At 36.9% G+C, this 25,086-nt stretch overlaps 1 protein-coding gene across 1 annotated transcript in view; it reads right to left on the bottom strand.

Annotated features, from left to right (window-relative positions):
* The window catches only part of DNAJC13 (DnaJ heat shock protein family (Hsp40) member C13), a 158,043-nt gene extending 150,892 nt beyond the window's left edge, over window positions 1–7,151 (bottom strand). The window contains exon 1 of the mRNA XM_042780451.1: window positions 7,084–7,151. Within this exon, the coding sequence (XP_042636385.1) occupies window positions 7,084–7,151 (68 nt within the window). The remainder of the gene's footprint in view (window positions 1–7,083) is intronic.
* Between the last annotated feature and the right edge of the window lie 17,935 nt (window positions 7,152–25,086).

Below are 25,086 nucleotides of genomic sequence, written 5' to 3'. Positions count from 1 at the left end.
TCAATATTGCAACTCAAGGCTTAAATTTTTTCCTTAGTTCTTTCAGCTTGAGAAATGCCAAGCGTATTCTTCCCTTTTAGTTTTCTAACTCCAAGTCTGCATGTTTCATTATAGTAATTGGCCTTATCTGCTCCAGTTGCTCTATGAAATCTCTGTTCAGCTCTTTTATCTTGTCATTTCTTGCATTCGCTTTAGCTATTCTCTGCTCAAGGGTGAGTTTCAGAGTCTCTTCTGACATCCATTTTGGTCTTTTCTTCCTTTCCTATCTTTTTCATGACCTCTTGCTTTCTTCATGGATGATGTTCTTGATGTTATCCCACAATTCCTCTGGTTTTCAGTCACTGGTGTTCAATGCATGAAATCTATTCTTTAAATGGTCTCTAAATTCAGGAGGGATATTATCAAGATCATATTTTGGCTCTCGTGGGCTTGTTTAAATTGTCTTCAACTTCAACTTGAATGTGCATATGAGCAGCAGACAGTTTGTTCCACAATCAGCTTCTGGCCTTGTTTTGGCTGAAGATATTGAACTTCTCCAAAGCCTCCTGCCACAGATATAGTCAATCTGACATCTGTGTATATTCCAACTGGTGAAGTCCATGTGTATAGCTGTCGCTTAAGTTGTTGAAAAAGGGTATTTGCAATGAATAAATTGTTGATCTTGCAAAATTCTATCATGCAATCTCCAGCATTATTTCTATCACCAAGGCCAAATTTTCTAATTACTGGTGATTCTTCTTTGCTTCCAACTTTTGCATTCTAGTCACCAGTGATAATCAACACATCTTGATTGCATGTTTGGTCAATTTAAGACTTCAGAAGTTGGTAGAAATCTTCAATTTCCTCATCTTTAGCTTTGGTGGTTGGTGCATAGATTTGATTAACAGTAGTATTACCTGGTCTTCCGTGTAAGCATATACATATTATCCTATCACTGACAGTGTTGTACTTCAGGACGGATCTTGAAACAGTCTTTGTGACGATGAATGCCATGCCATTCCTTTTCACTTGGTCATTCCCGGAATAGTACATCATATGGCTGTCTGATTCAAAATGGCCAAAACCAGTCCATTTCAGCTCTCTAATGCCTAGGATATCAATCTTTATGTGTTCCATTTCATTTTTGACAACTTCCAATTTTCCTAGATTCATGCTTCATACATTCCATGTTCTAATTATTAATGGATGTTTGCATCTATTTCTTCTTATTTTGAGTTGTGCCACGTCAGCCAATGAAGGTCCTAAGAGTTTTATTCTATCCATATTGTTAAGGTCATCTCTACTCTGAGGAGTCAGCTCTTCCCCAGTCAAATTCTGAGTGTCTTCCAACCTGATGGGCTCATCTTCTGGCACTGTATCAGACAACGTTTCAGGGCTATTCATAAAGTTTTCCGGTAATTTATCAGAGAGTGTTTCACTGCTATTCATAAGGTTTTCACTGGCCAATTGTTTGAGACTGATGGCCTCTTCCTTTTCCTGAGTCTGTCTTAGCCTGGAAGCTCTGTTGAAACCTGTCCACCATGGGTAACCCTGCTGGCATTTTGCAACGCTGGTGGCATAGCCTCCAGTCTCACAGCAAAACATAAGTCACTATAAGATAACAAACTGACAGACAAGTTCATCTCCCTTATTTGTTCCTAACCCCTTTGGCCCACCTACCTTGGGCCCTGGCCTTAATAAAGAGTAGCCCTCCAAGTGTAAAACAGCCCTCTCGCCCTGGGCCTGACTGAGTGCCAGCCTTAATACAGAGCTACCCCCAAGCGAAAAGCAGCCCCCAAGCCCCAGAAATAAAGAATATTCCCATGAAATACAGTGTTTTAAATACTTCACAATTATGTGACGCAATAGTCAAATCTTTTCCAGTTCAGATGGAGCTAACTTTTAATACAACACCATGTGTAAAATATGAAATTCCTGTAAAGGAGATGTGATCGAATTTGTACTCGTGGTGGAAGATGTTTAAATATCAGATTGCTTGATAATAACCAAAAACTGATACAAAAAAAATTCAAAATGGGCTCATCAGAGGTTTACAGGTTGGCAGGGTTAACAGCTGAGACAAAGCAAAGGAGGGAAGGGCAGGGGGGACAAACTCAAGATCCCAAGGGTTATTGAACTGGTGAGATGTGTAAATGACAGGAAGTTAGGGTATCTCTGCTCTTGTAGGACCTTATTCCTGCATATAAAAAAGGTATCAAAAATTCACAACTTCACTTCCTTTCAACTCTACTTTCCTGTATCCAGTCATTATAGGCCTATTAATGGAGTGGTGTCTGTCACTGGCTTTCCACAGACTGATCAGCATACATCCCAATGTGTTGTAGCTGGAATCCTGTCCATACACTAAAATGTTACTCTTAAATTCAGAGCATTTGCTACAATTAAAGTATGCAATTATTAAAGTGATCCACAGGTGGACTTCATTTGTAATTTCCACCCAAAACACTTTAAGAACCTAGGTTTTGAACATTAAAATCTGCCATAAAATTTACACTTCTGCTTTAACTGAAATATCTGCACCTTCCTTCCTGTCCCAGTCTACTAAGGCCAAAAAGGAAATTTTGCTCTTTTATGAAAGAAAAGTGTTTTTCCTGAAATCTACTCCCCCTTGCTGCTTCTCAGAACAAAGATATAATTACATTATATAGTTACATAATTACATTATACAAGTGGAGAAACAGCAAGCACAGAAGAAAGAATATTTTGCCAGTCAAGAATCTACACTGGCAGTAAATGAACCTGCATTAATAAGAGCATAATTGGTGGCTGCCAAGTGAGGCATAATGAAAACATACAAAGGTAACAGAAATGGGTCACATGAATATTCTAAAAGGGAATAGCTGGAGAGATTATCTTTAATTTAGGCAGATGAAGAGAAAGAAAAAAACATTCATTTCACTGTCAAGAATATTTTTCTGAAATACTGGGATTAGGTTTACAATATGTATACAGGCATGCAGTCTCTTAAAATGGGGGCTCTATACCCCAAAGTCACATGTAAAATTGTTGCAAATGAGTGAGAAATATCTTTGGGTATAAAACACAAATTGGGTGTTTCTGGAGAGATGGTTATTGTTGTTACGTGCCATCAAGTTGACTCCGACTCACAGCGACCCTATGCACAGCAGAATGAAACACTGCCCAGTTCCGTGCCAGCCTCACAATACTTGCTATACATGAGCCTCTAGAGAGGTTAGCAACTCAGAAACAATGGAAAGTTTTTCATGTTGGCCATTTATTTTTTAAATTAGAATATACTGAGAATTACTTTAGAATTTGGCCACACAAAATAGGTTAAGTATTAAAAAAAGCTTCAGTGCTACATAATAATGTACACAACCCAAAGAAATAAGTCACTAGTGGAAATGTAAGAACTTTCAGGGAGAATTTAAACACTTCAAAGTATGTACACGGAAAACTATAAAACAATGTTGAAAAAAATTAAAGATGTAAATGAATGGAGAAGTACCTGGGAGGTATAAACTGTTAACATGCCCGGCTGCTAACCAAAATACTGGAGATTTGAGTCTGCCTAGAGACATCTCAGAAGAAAGGCTTGACAATCTACTTCCAAAAACTCAGCCACTAAAAACTCTAAGGTACATAGTTCTACTCTAACACATCTAGGGTTGCCATGAGTTGGAATCAACTCAACAGAAACTAGTTTTTAAATAAATGGAAACACAGTCCATGTTCAAGCATTAGAAGATTTAATATCATTAACATGGCAACATTCCTCAAAGTGATTTACAGATTAAATCCCATCCCTACCATAACCCATCTGTCTTTATTTTTTTTTAATAGAAACTGACACGTTGACCCCAAAATTCATATTGAAATGCAAGGGACCAAGAATAACCAAAACAATTTTGAAAAAAACAAAGTTGGAAGACTTACACTTCTTGGTTTCAAAACTTACTACAAATCTATAGTAATCAGGACAGTAGGATATAGGCATTAGGACAGCTATGTAAATCAATAGAATAGAACTAAGGCAAAGAGAGTCAAAACAATGAGGATAGGGTAGTCATTTTCAAAAACAAATGGTGCTGGAACAACTAGATATCCACCTGCAAAAGAATGAAATTGGGCCCATACCTTACACCATTAACTCAAAGCAGATCATAGAAAATTAAAAGCTAAACCTATGAAAGCAAGCACAGGAGTAAGTCTTTGAGAACTTGGAGTAAGCAATGGTTTCTTAGATATAATACTGAAAACAAAAGAAAAAATAAATACACTGAACTATCAAAATTTAAACCTTTCTAATTCAAAACATACTCTCAGGAAAGTGAAAAGACAATCCAAAGAATGACAGAAAATGTTTACAAGTCATATACCTAATAGAAGACTAATATCTAGAATATATGCAAAACTCCTATAACTCAACAACAAAAAAACAAATAAACCCAATTAAAATTTGGGTAAATGATTTGAGCAGACATTTCTCCAAAGAAGATAAACAAATGGCCAATAACCAGATTAAAAAAATGCTCAATATCCTTAGTTATTAGGGAAATGCAAATCAAAAACATAATGAGATATCACTTAATATCCACTCCCATTAAAAACCTATTGCCATCAAGTCAATTTCAACTCAAAGTGACCCTATAGGGCAGAGTAGAACTGCCCACAGGATATCTGAGGCTGCAAATTTACAGAAGCAAACTGCCTCATCTTTTTCACGCAGAGTGGTTGACTGGTCTGATTTGTTGACTTTCCAGTTAGCAGCCAGGCACTTAATCACCAAGGCTCCTTTAATACATGACTAGGATGGCTAAAACATACAATACCACATTTTGGTGATGATATCGAGAAACCAACCTCTCGTGCATTATAAAATATTGCAGCCACTTTGGAAATAATTTGGTTTTCCTCAAAAAGTTAAACAAAGAGCTACCATATGACCCATAAATTCCAACTTGTAAGTATACACCAAAGAGAAATTAAAATATATCCATTCAAAAATGTGTACACAAATGTTCATAGTAACATTTACACATAGTAGCCAAAAATAAGACATTATTCAGTAATAAAAAATAATGAAGTCATTATCCATGTCACAACATGGATGATCCTTGAAAATGTCATATCAAGTGAAAAAAGTCCACCACAAAAGACCACATATTGTATGTATCCATTTCGATGAGATGTTCAAAACCGGCAAATTCAAAGACAGAAAATAAATTATTGCTTGCCAGGCTCTAGAAGAAAAGGAAATGGGGACTCACTGCTAATGGGTATGAAGTTTCTTTTTGGGGTAATGAAAACGTTCTAAAAATAGCAGTGATGGTTGTACAACTGCGAATTTACTAAAATCCACTGAATTATACAGCTTGGAAGGTTGAGTTTTAATATGTAAAACATATCTCAATAAAATGTGATAAAAACAAACAAGAAAGTTTCAAGGTGTAAATGAGAGAAGAATTACACTGCATTCAGAAATAGTTCTCCAACTTTTTACCAAGAAAGGGGAAAAAAAGGACTGTCTTTTAAAGTCTTTGGAGCTCTGGTAGCATAGTCCTTAAAGCACTTGACTGCTAACTAGAAGGCTGGCGCTTCAAATCCACCAGCGACTCCTCGGAAGGAAGGTTGGGCAATCTACTTCCGTAGTGATACTGCCTCGGAAACCCAAGGAGGGGTCGCTATGAGTCAGGGCTGACTCAACGGCACATAACAACCAAGTCTTAGCCACTACTCTCTAACAACAGAAAAGAAAAAAAAGTCCAGATGATCACAATTACTTAAAAAGCTCACAAAGCAAAAAGTATTGCAGTAAGTTTATTCTTTAGAATTAATGCATCAGTATGCTATAATCATAATAAACACAGAAGTTATATTATGATGACCAGAGCAATCTACTATTTGAGAAATAAACTGAGAAAAAACATTTTTTTAAGACTGATTCAAAGAACTAAAGAGACACATACCACCCAGAGTAAGCCAATTTTTTTCTCTAACTTGGTCAATGAAATTAGCAGGAGAGAAAAATTAGAGATAAATCACAAGAGTAAAAACAATGTCCTCTAATTTAGAAGCCCATACAATAACTACACTACTAAAAGGGAACACTAAAATCTTTCAAAATTATAATGTGCCAAAGAAAACCAGAAACACAACGAAGTTCAGATACTGCATCACTCTAAGAAGTTATTATACTCTCTATTACCTAAATATTTTAAAGTTGAGAATAAGAACAAAAATTATTAGCCTCATATGTGTATCATGTTCTATCTACCTGAAGTCCTAAATTGGACTAAAGTAGCTTCCTATCTGTCAAAGTGTGAGACACTCATTTTACCCTGACCACTCAAAAGGACTAAATTTCACAAGGGTCCACAAGGAGCCATTCATTGAACACTCAACATTTTTAAGGCATAATTAAAAAACCTTTATATACTCCCTTATCACTTCATTTAACCCTTACAGCAATCTGAAAGTAGGAATTATCATCCATGTTACAGACATGAAGCAAAGATCTACACCTTGGAACTTCTACTCATATTATAATTAAAAAAAAAAAAATAAGAGGGAAAAACAGACATCTATACCTTGGTCTTACTAAGCAAATATTAAAAAATGTTATCGCCCCTTCTCCAGGAGAAGATCGAATTAAACTTTTAAATATCATTTCAAGCTTAAAGAAAGATTATAAACTTCAGTGGAATTAATGGCATATTTTCTCTGACAGACAAATGGATATGAAAATGTGTTGATCACACATAGACTCGTCTTTGGGTGATAAATTGAGAAGTTAGCACTCTTGTTATTACTGCATAACCTCGTCATTCTTTTGACAGAATTCAAGCAGTTGGATAAATGGTTTACTTCCCTTTGTTACTTTTAATTCTTACCAAAAACTCCTTCCCAATATAGGTATAAAAAACTAGAAATGTCAAAAGCAAAAAGAACAATTCTTTAACATTCATTCTAAGTGTAGCATTTGCATTTAAAATATGCACATAATCTTTTCAGAGAACTGAACAGCATTAATGAGTTGTATAGTACATACTCAAGATAGTAAAACAGGAATATTTAAAGTAATACTTTATAGAAGCATGGAAAAATAAAGTCAATACTTACTTTCCCCTCCATGAATGTTTTGTTGTATAGAAACATGCCAAATCTTTATTTTCTCTAATTATGTTCATTTTGTGCTGAAACCTGAAAGATAAAATATGGGTGAATTCAATAGGACGATATACACCTGGAGTTTTTCCTGAATCTTCTATACCAAACGTACAGTCAGTCGTCTGTCATGGATTGAATTGTATTCCCCAAAAAATATATGTCAACTTGGCTGGGCCATGATTCTTCCTGGTTTGGCAGTTGTGTAATGATATAATCCCTCCCCATGATGCAATCTGATGTGATCAGCCAATCAGTTATAAGGGGATTGGAGTGGGATGCAACAGCCTTACTAAGGTCACAGCCCTGATCCGATGCAAGGGGAGTACCCCTGGGGTGTGACCCATGTCACCTATTATCTCACAAGAGATAAAAGGAGAGAAAAGTGAGCAGAGAAAGGAGGGCACCTCAGTACCACCAGGAAAAAAGAGCCAGCAGCTGAGCATGTCCTTTGGCTCTGAGGGTCCCTGTGCTGAGAACCTCCTAGACCCAGGAGCTGGCTGATGCCAAGACACATAGAGAACCCCAAGGAACACCAGGCCCACAGATGTTGAAAGGAGACAAGGATCTTAACCCAAAGCTGACAGAAAGCCTTCCCGTAGGGCCGATACTCTGAATTCAGACTTCTAGCCTCCTCAACTGAAAGAAAAAAGTTCTGTTTGTCAAAGTCATCCACTTGGTATTTGTTAAAGCAGCACGACTCGACGGCACACAACAACAACATCTCACTTTTATAGGCTACTATATCGTACTCATTATTAGGTACAAGCTGCTCTACAAGACCATAAGGTTTTTAAGGACAGGGAATGATCCTTTCATCTCTCCATCACCTTTACCACAACCTATTTTGATTATCTAAGGATCCCTAAGGAGCTCTGGTAGCATAGTGGCTAAGACACTTGCCTGCTAACCAGACGGCTGGCGGTTCAAACCCACCAGCCACTCCTCGGAAGGAAGGTTGGGCAATCCTACTTCCGTAGTGATAACTGCCTCAGAAACCCAAGGAGGGGTCACTAGGAGTCGGGGCCGACTTGATGGCAAATAACAAAAACAACAACAAAGGATCCCTAACAGCACCGTAGTTAAGAGTTTGGCTGGCAACTAAAAGGTTAGCAGTTTAAACCCAGCAACTGCCCTATGGGAAAAAGATGTGGCAGTCTGCTTTCATAAAGATTATAGCTTTGGAAACCCTATGGGGCAATTCTCCTCTGCCTTATAGGCATGCTATGGATCAGAATCAACTATGCCTACTGGTTTGGTGCTGTGATTATCTGCTAAATTGATTCTCACTCCCCCAGCTCATTGGGTATCTTAAAGGCAAGATACCTTAAACATTCCCAGTGTATTTCCATAATAAATATTTCTAATAAAAATATTTGATAAATCAATCTTTAAAATTTCCATTGCCAAGCAAAATCTAGGCATCCAGTGGGTAGTTAAAAATTATTCACCAAACATCAAATCAATTCCTAAAAGTTTTCACTGAACTACTAAATACCATTTTGCTGTAAATATCACTTTAAAGGGGATCTACTTAAGATGACTTAAAAATAACAATTTTCTCATAAAGTATGTCCATGGTAAGAAATGTAAAATACTTATAAAACAAAAAACCATCTTTCATCCCAGAGCCTAAAGATAACCACTCCAGTCTCATTTTTTGGTTTTGTTTTACAAAACTGAAAGTATGTCCTTTGTACTGCTTAACCTATTTTCACAGACCATTATTACCCTGTTCCCAACGAATTAAATATTGTTTGAGAAAATATTTTTAAGGCTACATGGTATTCCACTGTATGACTATACTAGAAGAGTGCTACTCAAAGTGTAGTTGCAAACTGTTGTTGACACATTGAAATAAGTACAGAAACTGAGAATCAGCATTTAAAACTTTTGTAGCAGTTTGGTTAGTAAACTCCTTCAGCCGAACAGAATATGAACTAGTCAGGATTGTCTATCCTACTTGATGAATCAAATATGGTAAGAGCTGCCTAACAGTCATATACAGTAGGACCATATTATCTGCAATATTTTATGCTTAGTTAACTGTAACCCAGAAGTGCATAACATCCAGAATCTGTTTCTTTCACCAAAAATTTAAATTTAGCTAGTTTTACAGGTCATATTGTTGAAACTGGCTACTGATTAAAAAAAAAAAATGAAGATCTATACGGCCTCATTCGTTTCAATTTGAATAAAAGTTTGAAAAATGAATATGCTGAGCTTGCTAAAATTACTATAAAATCTCTTCTTCCATTTCTTTTAACTGACCACTGAGACTGCTTTTTCTACTATGAATGTTGAACAAAATATAGAAGCAGATTAAATAAACATTATTCTCTGATAGCAGCATACACCCTAGTTCAAACAATCAAGAGGCATGTAAACTTTGAAGCAAGAGGCAAGTTTGCCTTTCACATTAAAAATTTTAAACACTGATATTCAAGGTATTGGTTCAAAGTTTGTATACAGGCATTTATATAAGAACTGCTATTTCACTCAACCTTTAGTTTAGTTGTAACTGCAGAATAGCAAAAAGTTATGTGTAATAGCAATTTCCTACATTACTCACTTTAAATAAACATGTATAGTTTCTATAAAAGTTTTTATCCCGTTTGTTCAGATTTAATTACTGCAATATATTTTAAGACTGGTGAATTTAAGAATAATTTGAGTTTGTAGTCTAATGTCTTTTTGTATGTTTTCTAAGACTAATTTGAGTTTGTATTTTTATATCTGTTTCACTTTCCTAACAATGTTTTTATTGTATTTCGTAAAATTCTTACGCAGCCTTGTAATGAAAACAAACGGTTTAAGAATCAATGCAAAATATACTGATAATAAACACTTAGGATACCTGACATTTTGACTATTTTATAGAACACTGTAAAAGATATCTTGGTACCTAGTTCTAATTAATTCTACCCAAAAGATAATTACCACACGTAAAATGACCCGTTACAAACTTTAAGATTTTGATTTATCCTACCAGAATATTATTCTATAATTTAAATACCCACTAGCTTTTCCACAACTATTCCAATACTAGGTATAGTTGTTTTAATTCCTTTTCTACCTTAGCAGAGGAGCTCTGGTAGCATAGTGCCTAAGGCACTTGACTGCTAACCAGAAGGCTGGTGGTTCAAACCCACCAGCCACTCCTCGGAAGGAAGGTTGGGCAATCCTACTTCCGTAGTGATACTGCCTCGGAAACCCAAGGAGGGGTCGCTGTGAGTCAGGGCCGACTCCACGGCAAATAACACCACCACCTTGGGGGGGGGGGGGAGGCAAGAATTTTTAAAATCTGTATTTATTTGATTAGTAGTGAGGTTTAAAAGCTTAGTATTTTCCGACTTTTTGGTCATTTTACTTCTTTTTGTGACTTGGCTATTTCTCTTGTGCTTATTTTTGTATATGTGAGTTATTCTATTGATTTGAGAGGGCTTTTTAATTTTACGGAAGGAAGGTTGGGCAATCTACTTTCGCAGTGACACCACCTCAGAAACCCAAGGAGGGGTCGCTATGAGTTGGATCTGACTCGATGGCAGTGAGTTTGGTTTGGTTTGATTTATTTTTAAAGAATTAAAGCTTGTCAAATCAATTTCCCCACATCATTTACCTCTTTACATATTTAAGTTTTAAACTTAAACTATGAAAAATATTAATCTTTTCCCTTTCTGCCTTTACTGTCATGCTTAAAACTGTCTTCCAATTGCAAATTATTCTCCTACTCTGAAATAAGGAAATTTATCCTTACACTGTTCAATCAGAAAATATCTTCTCCCCACCCTTGATAACTAGAAATATACTCTAAAAGATATCACGGTATACCAAAGTGTCAATAATGCACACTTAAATGATTGGAATTATGGTTGCCTTAAATTTTCTTAGTACCTTTATATGGCATTATTTTTTAAAATCACCAAATATTCATAACCTAATTAGAATAAAACCACTTTCAATGGTTTTTAGTATATCTTCAGAGTTGTACAACTGTCACCATTTTTAGAGTATTTTCTTCACCCTAATAAGCTCTGGTGGCATAGTGCCTAAGGCATTTGACTGCTAATCAGAAGGCTGGTGGTTAAAACCCACCAGCCACTCCTTGGAAGAAAGACTGGGCAATCTACTTCCGTAGCGACATGCCTCAGAAACCCAAGGAGTGGTCATTGTGAGTCAGATCCGACTCAAGATTTTTTTTTTTTTTAATAAGAAACTGTGTACTCATTAACAATCACTTCTATTCTCCCCACCCTGCAAACCCTGGCAAACATTAATCTACATTCTGTCTCTACAGATTTGCCTATTCTGAGCATCTCACATAAATGGAATCATACACTACAGTGTCTCTCGTGACTGGCTTCTCTCAGTTAGCATAGTATTTTCAAGGTTCATTTATGATGTGGCATGGATCAGTACTCCATTTTTATTGCCAAATAGCATTCCACTGTATGGATAGACCACATTTTTTTTATTCATTTATTGGTTGATGGACATTTGTATTGTTTCCATGTTTTTGTAATTATGAGTAATGCTACTATGAATATTCATGTACAAGTTTCTGCATGGACGCCATGTTTTCATTTCTCTTAGGTATATACCTGAATGGTAAAAACACTGTTAAAGACACTTGTATTTTGAAATTGTTTTCTTCATGGCTCTTGCCATGTTTTACATTAGCAAAACAGAAAAAGCCTTTGCACTCTATGTACAATGCTCTTCCCTGAGATATCCAAATGGTTCATACTCTCACCTACTTCAAATCTCTGTTCATATGCCACCTTTACATGAGGCCTACTCTAAACATTTTTTTTAAGTGTAGCCACCCTCTTTACTTAATACTCCCTATTCTTACTCCTGCTCTTTTTTTGCCACTAGCGCACCTTTCACATCCTAATATCCAGTTTATTATTATTTAATCCTATGAGAACTTTCTAATAACCAAAACCAAACTCATTGCTGTGGAGTCAGATTCAACTCATAGCAACCCCTCCTTGGGTTTCCGAGGCTGTATCACTACGCCAATAGATTAACCAACCTTCCTTTTGAGGAATGGCTGGTGGGTTTGAACCACCAAGCTTCTGGTTATCAGTCAAGTGTCTTAGGCACTCTGTTTAGCTCACTAATATCCCCAGAACCTGTAATAGTATTCAGATGAACACAACAATTCCATAGGCAATTCTGATGACCCCCTTCAAATTTGGTGCTTTAATAGGTCCTCCCAAAAAAGGTTTTTTGACCTGGACAAGCATTCATTAACTCATACTCTGAGAAATAATAAAGAGAACCAAGAGTAATAGCAAGTTTAGAGAAAATTTTATTGTTGCAGGAGAAGAAAGCTCCCTTATGACATCTTCCTACTAATGACAAAGGAGACACCTAAATATAGTCCTGACAGTTGGTATGCAGGATTTTTTGGTTTATTTGTTTTTAAAGATGTGTACCTGGGATGAGTCAGTCAGCCAAGGAGGATATGTCAAACATTTTTCCTGCCTTCTGAGGCATTTGCAATACATGTTGTTGAAAACAAACCCTGGACAGCATCTATGAGGACTTGCCAAAAAAGCAAACAACACAAATATACAAATGATTTGTTTTCCCTTATATCCTATAACTGAAGATTGGAACAAGGGATAAGAAACAGCAGAAAAAGTGAATGATATTAAGGACTGAGATTTGGATTCCTGGTTCTTATTAATTTAAGATGTCAGACTGTCCCAACACCCTATCTTGAGAAAACTGAAAAGAAAATGTGTTTGAGTGGAGGCTGGTTGACATCATCAAGGGACTTTAATATTAAATTAAAAAGGAGAGAAAAATATTAGATATTGTAAAATGAAAACCATGTAAAACATAGGGCATAGCCCAGAAGTAATAAGGAGATCTCCAATAAGCCACAAGGAAGGGGAAAAACAAATTAATCTCATAATTAGTAATAAGTAAATTTATTAATTTGGAAACAAAGAAGAGCACCAGTAGTTGGAAAATATGGCCTTGGTGACAGAAATAATGCTGGAAATCGCATGACAGAATTTTGTAATGCCAACCACTTATTCATCGCAAATACCTTTTTTCAACAACACAAACAGTGGCTACACACACAGACTTCACCAGATGGAGTACACAGGAGTCAGACTGACTACATCAGTGGCAAGAGGCAATGGAGAAGCTTAGTATCTTCAGACAAAACAAGGCCAAGAGTTGACTGTGGAACAGATCATCAACTGCTTATATGCAAGTTCAACTTGAAGTTGAATACAATTAAAACAAGTCCACAAGTGCCAAAATATGACCGTGAATATATCCCTCCTCAATTTAGAAACCATCTAAAGAACAGATTTGATGTATTGAACACCAATGGTCGAAAACCAGAGGAATTGTAGGATAACATCAAGAACATCATCCATGAAGAAAGCAAGAGGTCATTAAAAAGACGAGAAAAGAAGAAAAGACCAAAATGAAACTTGCCCTTGAGTGGAGAGTAGCTAAAGCAAATGGAAGAAATGACAAGATAAAAGAGCTGAACAGAAGATTTCGAAGAGCAGCTCAAGCAGACAAAACCAATTACTATAATGCAACGTGCAAAGACCTGGAGTTAGAAAACCAAAAGGGAAGAACACACTTGGTATTTCTCAAGCTGAAAGAACTGATGCAAAAACTGAAGCCTCAAGTTGCAATACTGAAAGATTCTATGGGCAAAATATTGAATGATGCAGGAACCATCAAACGAAGATGGAAGGAATACACAGAGCACTGTACTAAAAAGAACTGGTCAATCTTCATTCATTTCAGGAGGTGGCATATGTTCAAGAACTAATGGTAATGCAGGAAGAAATTGAAGCTGCACTGAAGGAACTGGCAAAGAACAAGGCTCCAGGAATTGATGGAATATTCAGTGAGATGTTTCAACAAACGGATGCCCCAGTGGAGGCACTCACTGGGTTATGACAAGAGATTTGGAAGAGAGCTACCTGGCCAACTGACTGGAAGAGATCCATATATGTACCCTTTCCAAAGAAAGGTGATCCCACGGAATGTGGAAATTATCTAACAATATCATTAATATCACATGCAAATAAAATCTTACTGAAGATAATTCAAAAACGGTTGCAGCAGTATACTGACAGAGAACTTCCAGAGGTGCAAGATGGATTCTGAAGAGGATGTGAACAAAGGATATCACTGCTGGTATCAGATGGATCTTGGCTCAAAGCAAAGAGTATCAGAAAGATGTTTACTTGTGTTTTATTTTACTGACCATACAAAAGGATTTCAATTGCGTGGATCATGACAAATTATGGATCACACTGAGAAGAATGGGAATTCAAGAACACATAATTGCACTCATGAGGAACCTGTATATAGACCCAGGGTTGTATCTTTTCACCATACTTATTCAATCTGTATGCTGAGCAAATAATCCGAGAAGTTGGACTATACAAAGAAGAGGGCATCAAGATTGGAGGAAGAATCATTAACAACCTGCGATATGCTGACGACCCAACTTTGCTTGCTGAAAGTGAGGATGACTTAAAGCATGTACTGATGAAGACTGAAGAACACAGTCTGCAGTATGGATTATATCTCAATATAAAGAAAACAAAAATCCTAACAACTGGACCTATAAGCAGCATCACGATAAACGGAGAAGATTGAAGTTGTCAAAGCCTTCATATTGCTCAGTTCTACAATCAATGCCAATGGAAGCAGCAGACAGGACATCAGATGATGTATAGCCCTAGGCAAGTCGGCTGCAAAGGACCTCTTTCAAGGGCTGAGAAGCAAAGATGTCTCCTTGAGGTCTAAGGTGTACCTGACACAAGCCATGATATTTTCAATCGCCTCGTATGCATTTGAGAGCTGGACAATGAATAAGGAAGATCGAAGAATTGATGCTTTTGAGTTGTGGTGCTGGCGAAGAATGGTGAAAGTACCATGAACTGCTAAAAGAACTAACAAATCTGTCCTGGAGGAAGTGCAGCCACAATGCTCCTTGGAAGCAAGAATGGCCAGACTTTGTCTCACCTACTTTGGTCATGTTGTCAGAAGAGACCATTCCCTGGAGAAGGATGTCATGGTTGGTAAGGTGGAGGGTCGACAAAAGAAGGGAAGGTCCTCAATGAGAAGAACTGACACAGTGGCTGTGGTGATAGCCTCAAGCAAGGATCAAGGAGCTGGTGCCGGACAGGACGGTGTTTCCTTCTGCTTTGCTTAGGGTTGTTATGAGTCGGAGATAACTAAACGGAACCTAACAACAATAAATTTATTTAAAAAAAAAAAAAAAAGCCTACAGAATGACCTCACAGGTATCACTGACTGGGAGATACGTAACTGAAAATAAACAGACCTTTCAGAAGAGAATTAAGTTTGGATTAAGAAGGCTTACTACAACCTGTAGAAGACTTATGAACTTGGTGATAAACACACCAGATTCAAAGAATTCCTGAGTTAGGAACAGATAAAAGGAGAAAACACATAACCTACTAATACAAAAGTAAACAAATGACGACTTGGCCAGTTAAAATTACTTTATTTTTATGTAGATTATAATGTTGACTGAAAAAAAAAAAAAAAAGTGAGAGTAAAGAAGTACTTCAATCCCACAATCCTACATATACTAGAGGTTCTTATGGTCAAAATCCACACATCTAATAATCTCATCTCCAATATTTGAGGAAGAAACAATTTATATTGCTACTATGCATCCAATTCTGTTAAGAAAAAGACTAGTACAATGGAAGTAAATTATTCCTCTAAACAAAAAGTTAGGCTTCAGCCATGTTCTATCTTGGGAGGGGTGTATTTGACAGGAGGCCTGGTGGTGTAATAGTTAAGCTCTTGGGTGCTAACCAAAAGGTTAGAACCCATGAGCTGTTACATAGGAGAAAGGACCGCTCCCAGTGTGATTACGGTTCAGAAAACCCTATGGGGCAGTTCTATTCTGTCCTATAGGGTCAGTAATGAGCTGGAATCCACTCACATTTGAGAGGTTAAGGAATGGAGTAGATACCCACCTACCCAGCCAATGCTGTAATTAGAGTGTCTGTCTAGCCTCAAAATAGAAACCAGGATAATGCTTTTTCATTTTGAACCTTCATAAAAGATTATCCTGAACCTTGGGGAGTTGGTGATGCTACTATAAAATTTTGTCATGTTCTGAAATTATGCAACAACTAGCTTTTATTGGGGAACTCTGGTGGCATGGTGCCTAAGACATCTACTAACCAGAAGGCTGACGGTTCAAACCCACCAGCCACTCCTCAGAAGGAAGGTTGGGCAATCTACTTCTGTAGAGATACTGCCTCAGAAACCCAAGGAGGGATCACTATGAGTCGGATCCCACTCGATGGAAGGTTTTTTTTAACTTTTATTGAGTACTTACCATGTTAGTGACTGGAATAAGCACTGATAATGTATTTAATTCCAATTCATCCCCCCAACAACCCTGTGGTACAAGTACAATGATCCCTACTGTATTGGCAAGAATACTGAGATTTAGAGATGTTAAATCCCTTGACCAAGGTCACAGCGTTGGTAAGTGGCTAGGCCAGCCTTTGGACTTAACTTACTTTAATTCCATGGTCCACGGGTCCGTGGGCTTAACCATGGGTTTGAAAAAAACAAACCCAACCCACTGCCATTAAGGAGATTTCAACTCATAGTGACTCTCACTAGGTTCCCAAGGCTGTGAATCTTTACAAAGTAGATTGCCTCTTCTTCCTCCCAATGAGCAGCTGATAGATTTGAACTGCCAACCTTCTGGTTAGCACCCAAGTGCCTTCCTAAACTAAAATAGCATCCCTTAAATTTAGGAGCTCAAATTAAATTCATTCAGATTGTGTAACTACAGACCTACCATTTGATGGCACAGTCCAGGATTAATTTCAAACCAGCTCTAATATCTTCACCTGGAAAGATGATTAGGAACTTTCTGAAAACTCAAAACCTGATCACTTCAAGCTGTGAAACAAATTACTATACTCAGCACAGGACAAACATTTTTTAAAAAAGGAAGCCTCCATGGCTTAAATACTCTAGCATGTATAAATATGCTTTGAAAATATTTCCACTTTAAAAAAAAAAAAAAAACTTGCTAGCCATATATGATTTCAAGACAACCTTTAAGGAGAGTTCAAAAACAGAAAAAATACTATTTTAAAAAGTCTGAGTTTTTTGGGTTTTTTTTTTTTTTTTAAACAATTTCACATTAATGAGATCTGAGAGGCTGGGATGTATTTGCCAGAAGTGTATAACCTCTCCAAATTTTCAAGTACACCTATTTTACTTTTGCAGCAAAACCTCAGCTACTTTATAAAAAAGTCATTTCATCTAATCAGTGGCAACTGTTCTGGAAACTGCACTAAGTTTTCCAGACCATAAAGGTATTTTTAAGTTCTAGACACACAGGTAACTACTAAAAAGGGAAACAAAGGTCAGAAAAAATAGGATAAGAATATTCTGCACCAACTATGTATCATTCAAAGTCAGAGTTAGAACATCTTCAAGAGAACTACTGATGAATGAAGGTAAAAGAGGGGTCAAGTAAGGGTGGTAAATTTTTAAAATATTACTTAAAGCCAAAGATAAAATGGTAATAATTCAGGTCTAGACACTTAATGGCTGCATATTTTGAACAAGTTTCTTAACCTCTTTTAATCACAGTCCATCTATAAAACAAGGATATCAAGTACCTGCCTCAAAGGGCTGTGGTGAGAACTAAATGGAATAACCCAAATATAGAGGATAGCATAATCAGTATAATTACTCAAGAATATAAACTACAGTCACAATAATACTGTTTCAAATATACTACCCCAGATAAGCAATAGTTCATTTTAGTATTTCTATTATCTTTATTTTCAAGTACTGACAGGCACCTGTATCTTTTAAGGTACTTTATTTATAAAGTTGTTATTAAATTACTTGATCCTCTCTAAATCTTTTATCTATCATTTTCAATCTTTCTATTACCCAGTGTATACCACTTAGAATTTTTATCTTCAAACATGCAGTATTTTACTGACTTAACTCTGTTAGCGTAGTGCCTAAGGCACTTGACTGCTAACCAGAAGGCTGGCAGCTCAAACCCACCAGCCACTCCTCAGAAGGAAGGTTGAGCAACCTACTTCCACGGTGATACTGCCTCAGAAACCCAAGGAGGGGTCTCTATGAGTCAGATTTGACTCGATGGCAGCGAGTTTAGATTCAAAAATTACTTTCAACTTTGAAAATCAGAGCAAAAGACAGTCATCAATCTCACAATCAAGAAAAGGTGATAGATTATTTTATGTTTCATAGATTTACTAATCCTATCCCATGACTAAAGTCAGTGGTATTTAAGAAATACATTTCTTAAACTGAGTGGTTGGTATATCGTGTGATTTTATTATTTTTTTCTATACATTGTAATTTATCTTTCACACCAAAGGTTTTTAAAAAAGAAAAAAATATGTAAGTTGTGTCAAGACACACTGCCAGAAGGCTGGTGGTTCAAATCCACCAGGCACTCCTCGGAAGGAAGATTGGGTGATCTACTTCCATCTTAATACCACCTTGGAAACCCAAGGAGGGGTCACTATGAGTCGGAATTGACTTGACGGCAGTGAGTTTGGTTTTTTCAGTTATGGCAAAATAATCATGATAGTTGAAATTTTTTTTAAAAGTATCTTAAGCCACTATAACCCAATATTTAGACTTCTCTTTACCTCAACTTTATTCTACAAAATACTGTAACTGTGCAAGTCAATCTTATTTACATTTCAAATATATGCCCCTTACATATCTGAAAGGAGATATGGTGTCACAGTGGTTAAGGTGCTTGACTGCCAACCCAAAGGTTGACGGCTTGAACACACCAGCCTCTCTGAGGGAGAAAAATGAGGCAGTCTGCTTCTGCAAAGATTTACAACCTTGGAAACCCCATGGGGCAATTCTACTCTGTCCTATAGGGTTGCTATGAGCGAGTTCTGTTGGCGAAGCAGATAAGGCATTTGGTTGCTAACCAGAAGGTTGGACTTTTTATCAGTAGTGGTAGCCAGGTACCAGCTACTCCATGGGAAGAAGATGAGAGTTTACTTCCATAAAGATTTACAGCCTTGGAAACTCGGTAGGGGTCACTAGGCTTCAGAATCAACTCAATGGCATTAGGTGGTTGTCGTTGCTGTTGTCTTAAATGCAACTTAGTAATTTAAAATTTGATGCCTAGCAATTAACTGAGAATCTCTGGGAAGGAAAGAAAAATAACTTTACTGCAGAAGAATGATCTAATCTCTACTCCATATCTCCTTTGTGCATAGTTAACAACCTCTAAAACTGTCTTAAAATTGTTGCTCATGAAAAAAAAAAAAAAACACCTCACTGGTGTGGAGTCGATTTTGAATCATAGCAACCCCTCCTTGGGTTTCTGAGGTGGTATCACTACGGAAGTAGATTGCCCCAACCTTCCTTCCGAGGAGTGGCTGGTGGCAAAAAAAAAAAAAAACTCTTAAGCAATCATTAATCCTCATTTTTAATGTGAAAAATCTGCAGAATTTCTAGTATAGAAAAGTAATCTTAAGGTCAAGCAGTAATATCAATAGGCACATGCTACAGAAAACAGTAAACTGAGTAATAAAATGTAAAAACTGCCCTATGAGATCGTGGCAGTAATTATTCATCAGCATTTTCAACTCTACCAGTTGTTGAGAGTATACAAATTATCTAGTATTTATCTGCTCCAACTAATCAATTATTCAAATTTCATCTCCTTCATCTCTCCAAAGTATCCCATTTCAAATTCCAAAAGACTTACTTTTTTTTTTTTTTTTGTAATATTTGATTATGTTTAGGTGAAAGTTCATTGTGGTTTGGGTGAAGAAACGTATACAAATTCAAAAGCTCATATACAGTTTGTTTCGTAACTTTAGTTAGTTGCAATCCCCTCAATGTAACAGCACTCTTCCTATTTCCTCCCTGGGGTCTCCATTTCCATTCACCCATCTTTCCCACCCCTTCCTGCCTTCTGAATTTTGTTTTTGGGAAAATGTGGTCTTATTTGGTTGACTGCTGAGGCACTTCATCACAGTTGTTACTGTTCACTTTATAGTTCTGTATTCTGTTTGGGTGAAAGTTGATACCTGGGTGTCGGTTCAGTTTCAGGTCTGAAGGGTGTCTAAGGGCCATAGCCTTGGGTATTCTGCTGCCTCTATTAGACCAGTAAGTCTGATTTTTTTTATGATTTTGAATTTTGTTCTACATTTTTCTCACACTCTGTCCAGGACTTTCTATCAGTAGTGGTAGCCAGGTACCATCTAGTTCTTCTGGTCTCAGCCTGGGAGAGGGTGAGGTTCATGTGGTCCATTAGTCCTTTCAATTGTTTTCCTTGAGTCCTATCCTTCTATTTGATGAGAAAAACTCACATTTATATGCCCTGTGTAATTAAATCACATTAAAAGCATCTTCAGTTTTTGCAAATCCACTTTACTTGTTTCCATTCCATATCCTAATGTCACACTACCACCAGAATTTTTGCAACATCTCATGTCTTTTCGAGTAGAGTTAAAACATCAAATTCAGCATGATATAGGCACTTTGGCTAGGTTCACATTTTTCAATGAATTCTATTACTTCACGCTTTCTAACAACACTTAATGTTTTCACATTCTCTAATTTATTGCTGGCAGTAATACTGGCAATCCATTTAAGATCGTTTGTAGACGAAATGAGAATGATTTTTTTTAAAAAAAAATACACAATTTTTACCAAAAGAAAGAAAATCACAGGGCTTTGAGAGTCTACTAAGCTGAAACCTACATCAAACTGACACTTAGAAGAAAAAAGGAGGATGAAAAGATTTGATACCCTAGACACCCAAGGCAATTACATCCAGGCTTTAAGCAAGAGAACTTGTACACATAGCAAACTTCAGAACATATGCATGGCTTGTGAAAGTAAAAACTCAAACCAAATACTCATTTAGCAAGGAATGAATAAGCTCAGAAAAATATTATACTAACCAAAGAATAAACTGGCTTAAATCAAGGTCATTTGTCTGTGTAAAGCAGACATTTTACATGCCCAACTGGAAATAGTATTTAAACAAATATCACAACTTCAAGAGAATACACAAGAGGTTAATTTTCCCACTTTGTGTCCTTAAAATGTAATAAAATCTACTTTCATTATTAACACTGCTCTCAAGTAATGATCAAAAACGTAAGGTTGCCTTGAAATACATCAAAAAATAAGGTAGATAGAAAGATGAAGAGATACGTGATAAAGTAAGCACAATAAAATGTTACTATGCAAATCTTAGAGGTGGGTGTTGGATGTTCTTTCAACTTTGCTGCAGGTGACAATTTTTATAATATGTTGGCAGAGAAATGTGAGTTTGCCTTATTTTCTGACCAAACTATCCTACAATAGAAATACTGTTTGTCAGCTACATGATGAAACCATACTTAAAAATATGGTAGAAATTCATGTGACAGGAACAACCTCGTGACCTTAGTAATGCCTCAGACACCATACCTTACTAAATATGCAGGGAGAGAAGAATCATTGCTAGGCAAAGGCTACCTGAGTAATAACTAGAGAAGAACCCTCATATTGGCTTTTTAAAGACCTAGTTTTATTTGTAACTAGATTAAAAACTGAGGAATCACATCACTAAGTTAGCACAGTTTCCAATAAGAGGTGAAAAATATAAATGCCTAACAGAACATTAATTTTTATATAGATTAAAAAGCTACAACTAGACTTTCAAGTCTTAGAATGTGCTGTGTATGGGGGAAAACGGCCATATGAACTTTAACCCTCTTTTTAAACTGTCAGCTTCACATTTTAATAGGTAACACAAGTGCAAGTAAAAGCATTTCTTTCTAAGTAAAGAAAAATCAGTATGTATAATGTAAATAATACCTACTATACAGAGATCTTAAGGCAGCCATAAAACATATCACAAGGCAAAGTTTTAATACATCTCATCTTAGCTCCCTTCAACTTGTTGAAGAACCCAATACCTCCAGGGGTAAATTTTGCTGGAAAATAAGAAACTCAGCAGTAATACTAAATTTCAGTTCACAGTCATTATCTCCAAGTAACTACCCAAAGGTTCTAACATTTAAATCTTTGTATTGTCTGCCAAGACAAATTAACTTTTAAAAATGTCCACTACCTATGGATAGAGCGAGAGAACAAAACTCAAATCATCTAAAAAAAAAAAAGGGGGGGGGGGGGGGGACCAGGTTTGCTGGTCTGATAGAGCCTGGTGGAACCACTGACACTATGGCCCCTAGCTGTACTTCAGGTCTGGAATTGAACTCACTCCTGCTTCCAGCTAAACAAAAGACAGGCATATGAGGTGAACATTTACACTAGGTAGATACACTCCTTGGAAAGATCAACCATGGGAGAACAGAAGGGATGTGTATGCACAGGGACATAGCTTGGGGGGCATGAGTGCATGGAGGGAAGAACACAGGGAAGAGGTAACTGTGGGGAGGAAGTGGGAGGGGAGCTGTTGCATTGTGGAAAACTGCAATCAATGTCATGAGACAAAGTGTATGTGAGCTGCTATATGGAAAATGAATTTGCTCTGTAAATTTTCATCCAAATCACAATAAAAATAAATAATAAAAAAAAAGTCCACTGCCAAGAATCTAAGATCCGTTTCCCTCTTTCTAACTGATTCTTTTCCAACTAGAAACTGAATATCTACTCGAGGGGGAGGGCAGGGAATGGCAAGAGAAATTCAAAAACAATCCTCAAATCTGAAATGTAATCTCAATGCAAAGGTGACAGAGTATATACCTCATAGCAGTTAATTTCATCAATATACATCAAATATTGAGAAAAATGGGAGCTCTGGTAGCATAGTGGCTAAGACACTTGCCTGCTAACCAGACGGCTGGCGGTTCAAACCCACCAGCCACTCCTCGGAAGGAAGGTTGGGCAATCCTACTTCCGTAGTGATACTGTCTCGGAAACCCAAGGAGGGGTCGCTATGAGTCGGGGCCGACTCGACGGCACATAACAACAACAACAACAACATTGAGAAAAATATCTGTTTATTCTCTTTATATTTTATACATGTAAACTAGGGAATTGTTTGTGTTTCTGATGAAAAAGATCTTTGTTTTTTAAAAAAAAAATAAGTTTTTCCCAGAAAGATGTATTACTGTGACTCTTTTCCTTTCAAAACTTAAAAATGTCTTGAAATATTCACTTGAAAAAAAATTAAGAAATGTATTCACTTAAGCAATTCTGTAAAATTATTGCTATTAATATTTTCAGTTTATACATTTTTGAAATTTTCTACTCTAATATCAATTTTGTTATACCTTTGAAGCATAACTCAGTTTATGCATGAACAAAGTGTACTACTTTATTAATACACTCTTGTTCAGCACAAAGACACTTTAAAAACCTGCTCCATTTATGCTAAATAGGTCTTAATGGGCAAGAAATTTTTAGCAGTAATGTTTTAACTTATTTTCCTATCATCTTAATAAACACATTGTTGTTATGTGCCATCGAGTTGGACCCAACTCATAGCAACCCCTCCTTGGGTTTCCGAGGCAGTTATCACTACAGAAGTAGATTGCCCAACCTTCCTTCCAAGGAATGGCTGGTGGGTTTGAACCGCCAGCCTTCTGGTTAGCAGTGGAGTGCCTTAGGCTCTAAGCTACCAGAGCTCCTAATAAACACATAATGGAGGACTAAATTTCCAAGGAGTATATAATAAACACAACTTGAAGTTTTAGAGTACCCATCTTAACATCCAAATGCTGTTCTCTTTGTTATTGTTGTTGTTATGTGCCATCGAATCAGACCCAACTCATAGAGACCCCTCTTTGGGTTTCCGAGGCAGTATCACTACAGAAGTAGATTGCCCCATCTTTCTTCCGAGGAGTGGCTGTGGGTTTGAACCGCCAGCCTTCTGGTTAGCAGTCAAGCACCTTAGGTACTATCCTACCAGAGCTCCTGCTGTTCTCTTTATACTGCTAAAAGATGAAGAGTTTCAGTTGCTACAATTTCCCTTTCACTCAATACAAAATAGCAACAGCATTCAGGTTTCCAGCTCAGCTCTAAAATATCTCCATTATTCCTACCTTCTCCATTGCACTTTACAGTTTAACAAAACACTTCCAAATCTATTGGTTCACCTAAAAAAAACAAAGTCACATGTAAAATTAAGCCTAGTATCTCAAGTTTTGTTTTTGTTTTTTTTTTTTGGGGGGGGGATGGGATTATCTGCCCTGAAATTTGACAAACATCCAAAATACATTTTGTGTCTTGACTAGAACGTTGTGAGCAAGACTGATGAACAGGCACAGACCTCACTGCACAAGATGACTAAAGAATACAAATCAGAAATCCATGTATAACAATTTAAATTTTGGTATAACTACTATAAAATATAAGGAGCCCTGGTAGGGCAATAGTTAATAAGCACTTGGCTGCTAACCAAAAGGTTGGTAAGCTGAACCCACCAGCAGGTCCATGGGAGAAAGACCTGGCAACCTGCTACTATAACAACTACAGCCTAGAAAACCCTATGGAGTAGTTCTACTATGTGACATGGGTTTCTATGAGTGGAAATAGACTGAGCAGCACAGAAGTATAGTGGACAGGGACACAGATGCTAGATACTCTTTGCTGTACTACAAAACAGTTCCACAGGCACAGGATTTGTCTTCAACACACAACTTTCAAATATGTCACCACTGGTCATTCACATAGACAAAAACTTACTTATAAGCAATCCCACATTCTATTTAAAATATAAATTACAAAGTGCTTTTTACAATATACATTGACTTTTCCAGAAATCTAACTGCAAATCAAGAGATTGTACTTTGTCATATTTGTTTCAGAAAACAATGCTAACGGCAACCCCATTTGTGGTATTTGAGTCACCAATACAACAAACCTGGACCAGTCAACATTTCTGTCAAAATAGCACTGCATCTACGTAAA

Source organism: Orycteropus afer, unplaced genomic scaffold, assembly GCF_000298275.1.
Source record: "Orycteropus afer afer isolate SDZICR_OR568_19922 unplaced genomic scaffold, OryAfe1.0 scaffold00003, whole genome shotgun sequence".
In the NCBI taxonomy this organism is placed as follows: Eukaryota; Metazoa; Chordata; class Mammalia; order Tubulidentata; family Orycteropodidae; genus Orycteropus; species Orycteropus afer.
Note: the sequence above shows the minus strand (reverse complement) of the source record. Positions and strands in the feature narration are given on the sequence as shown.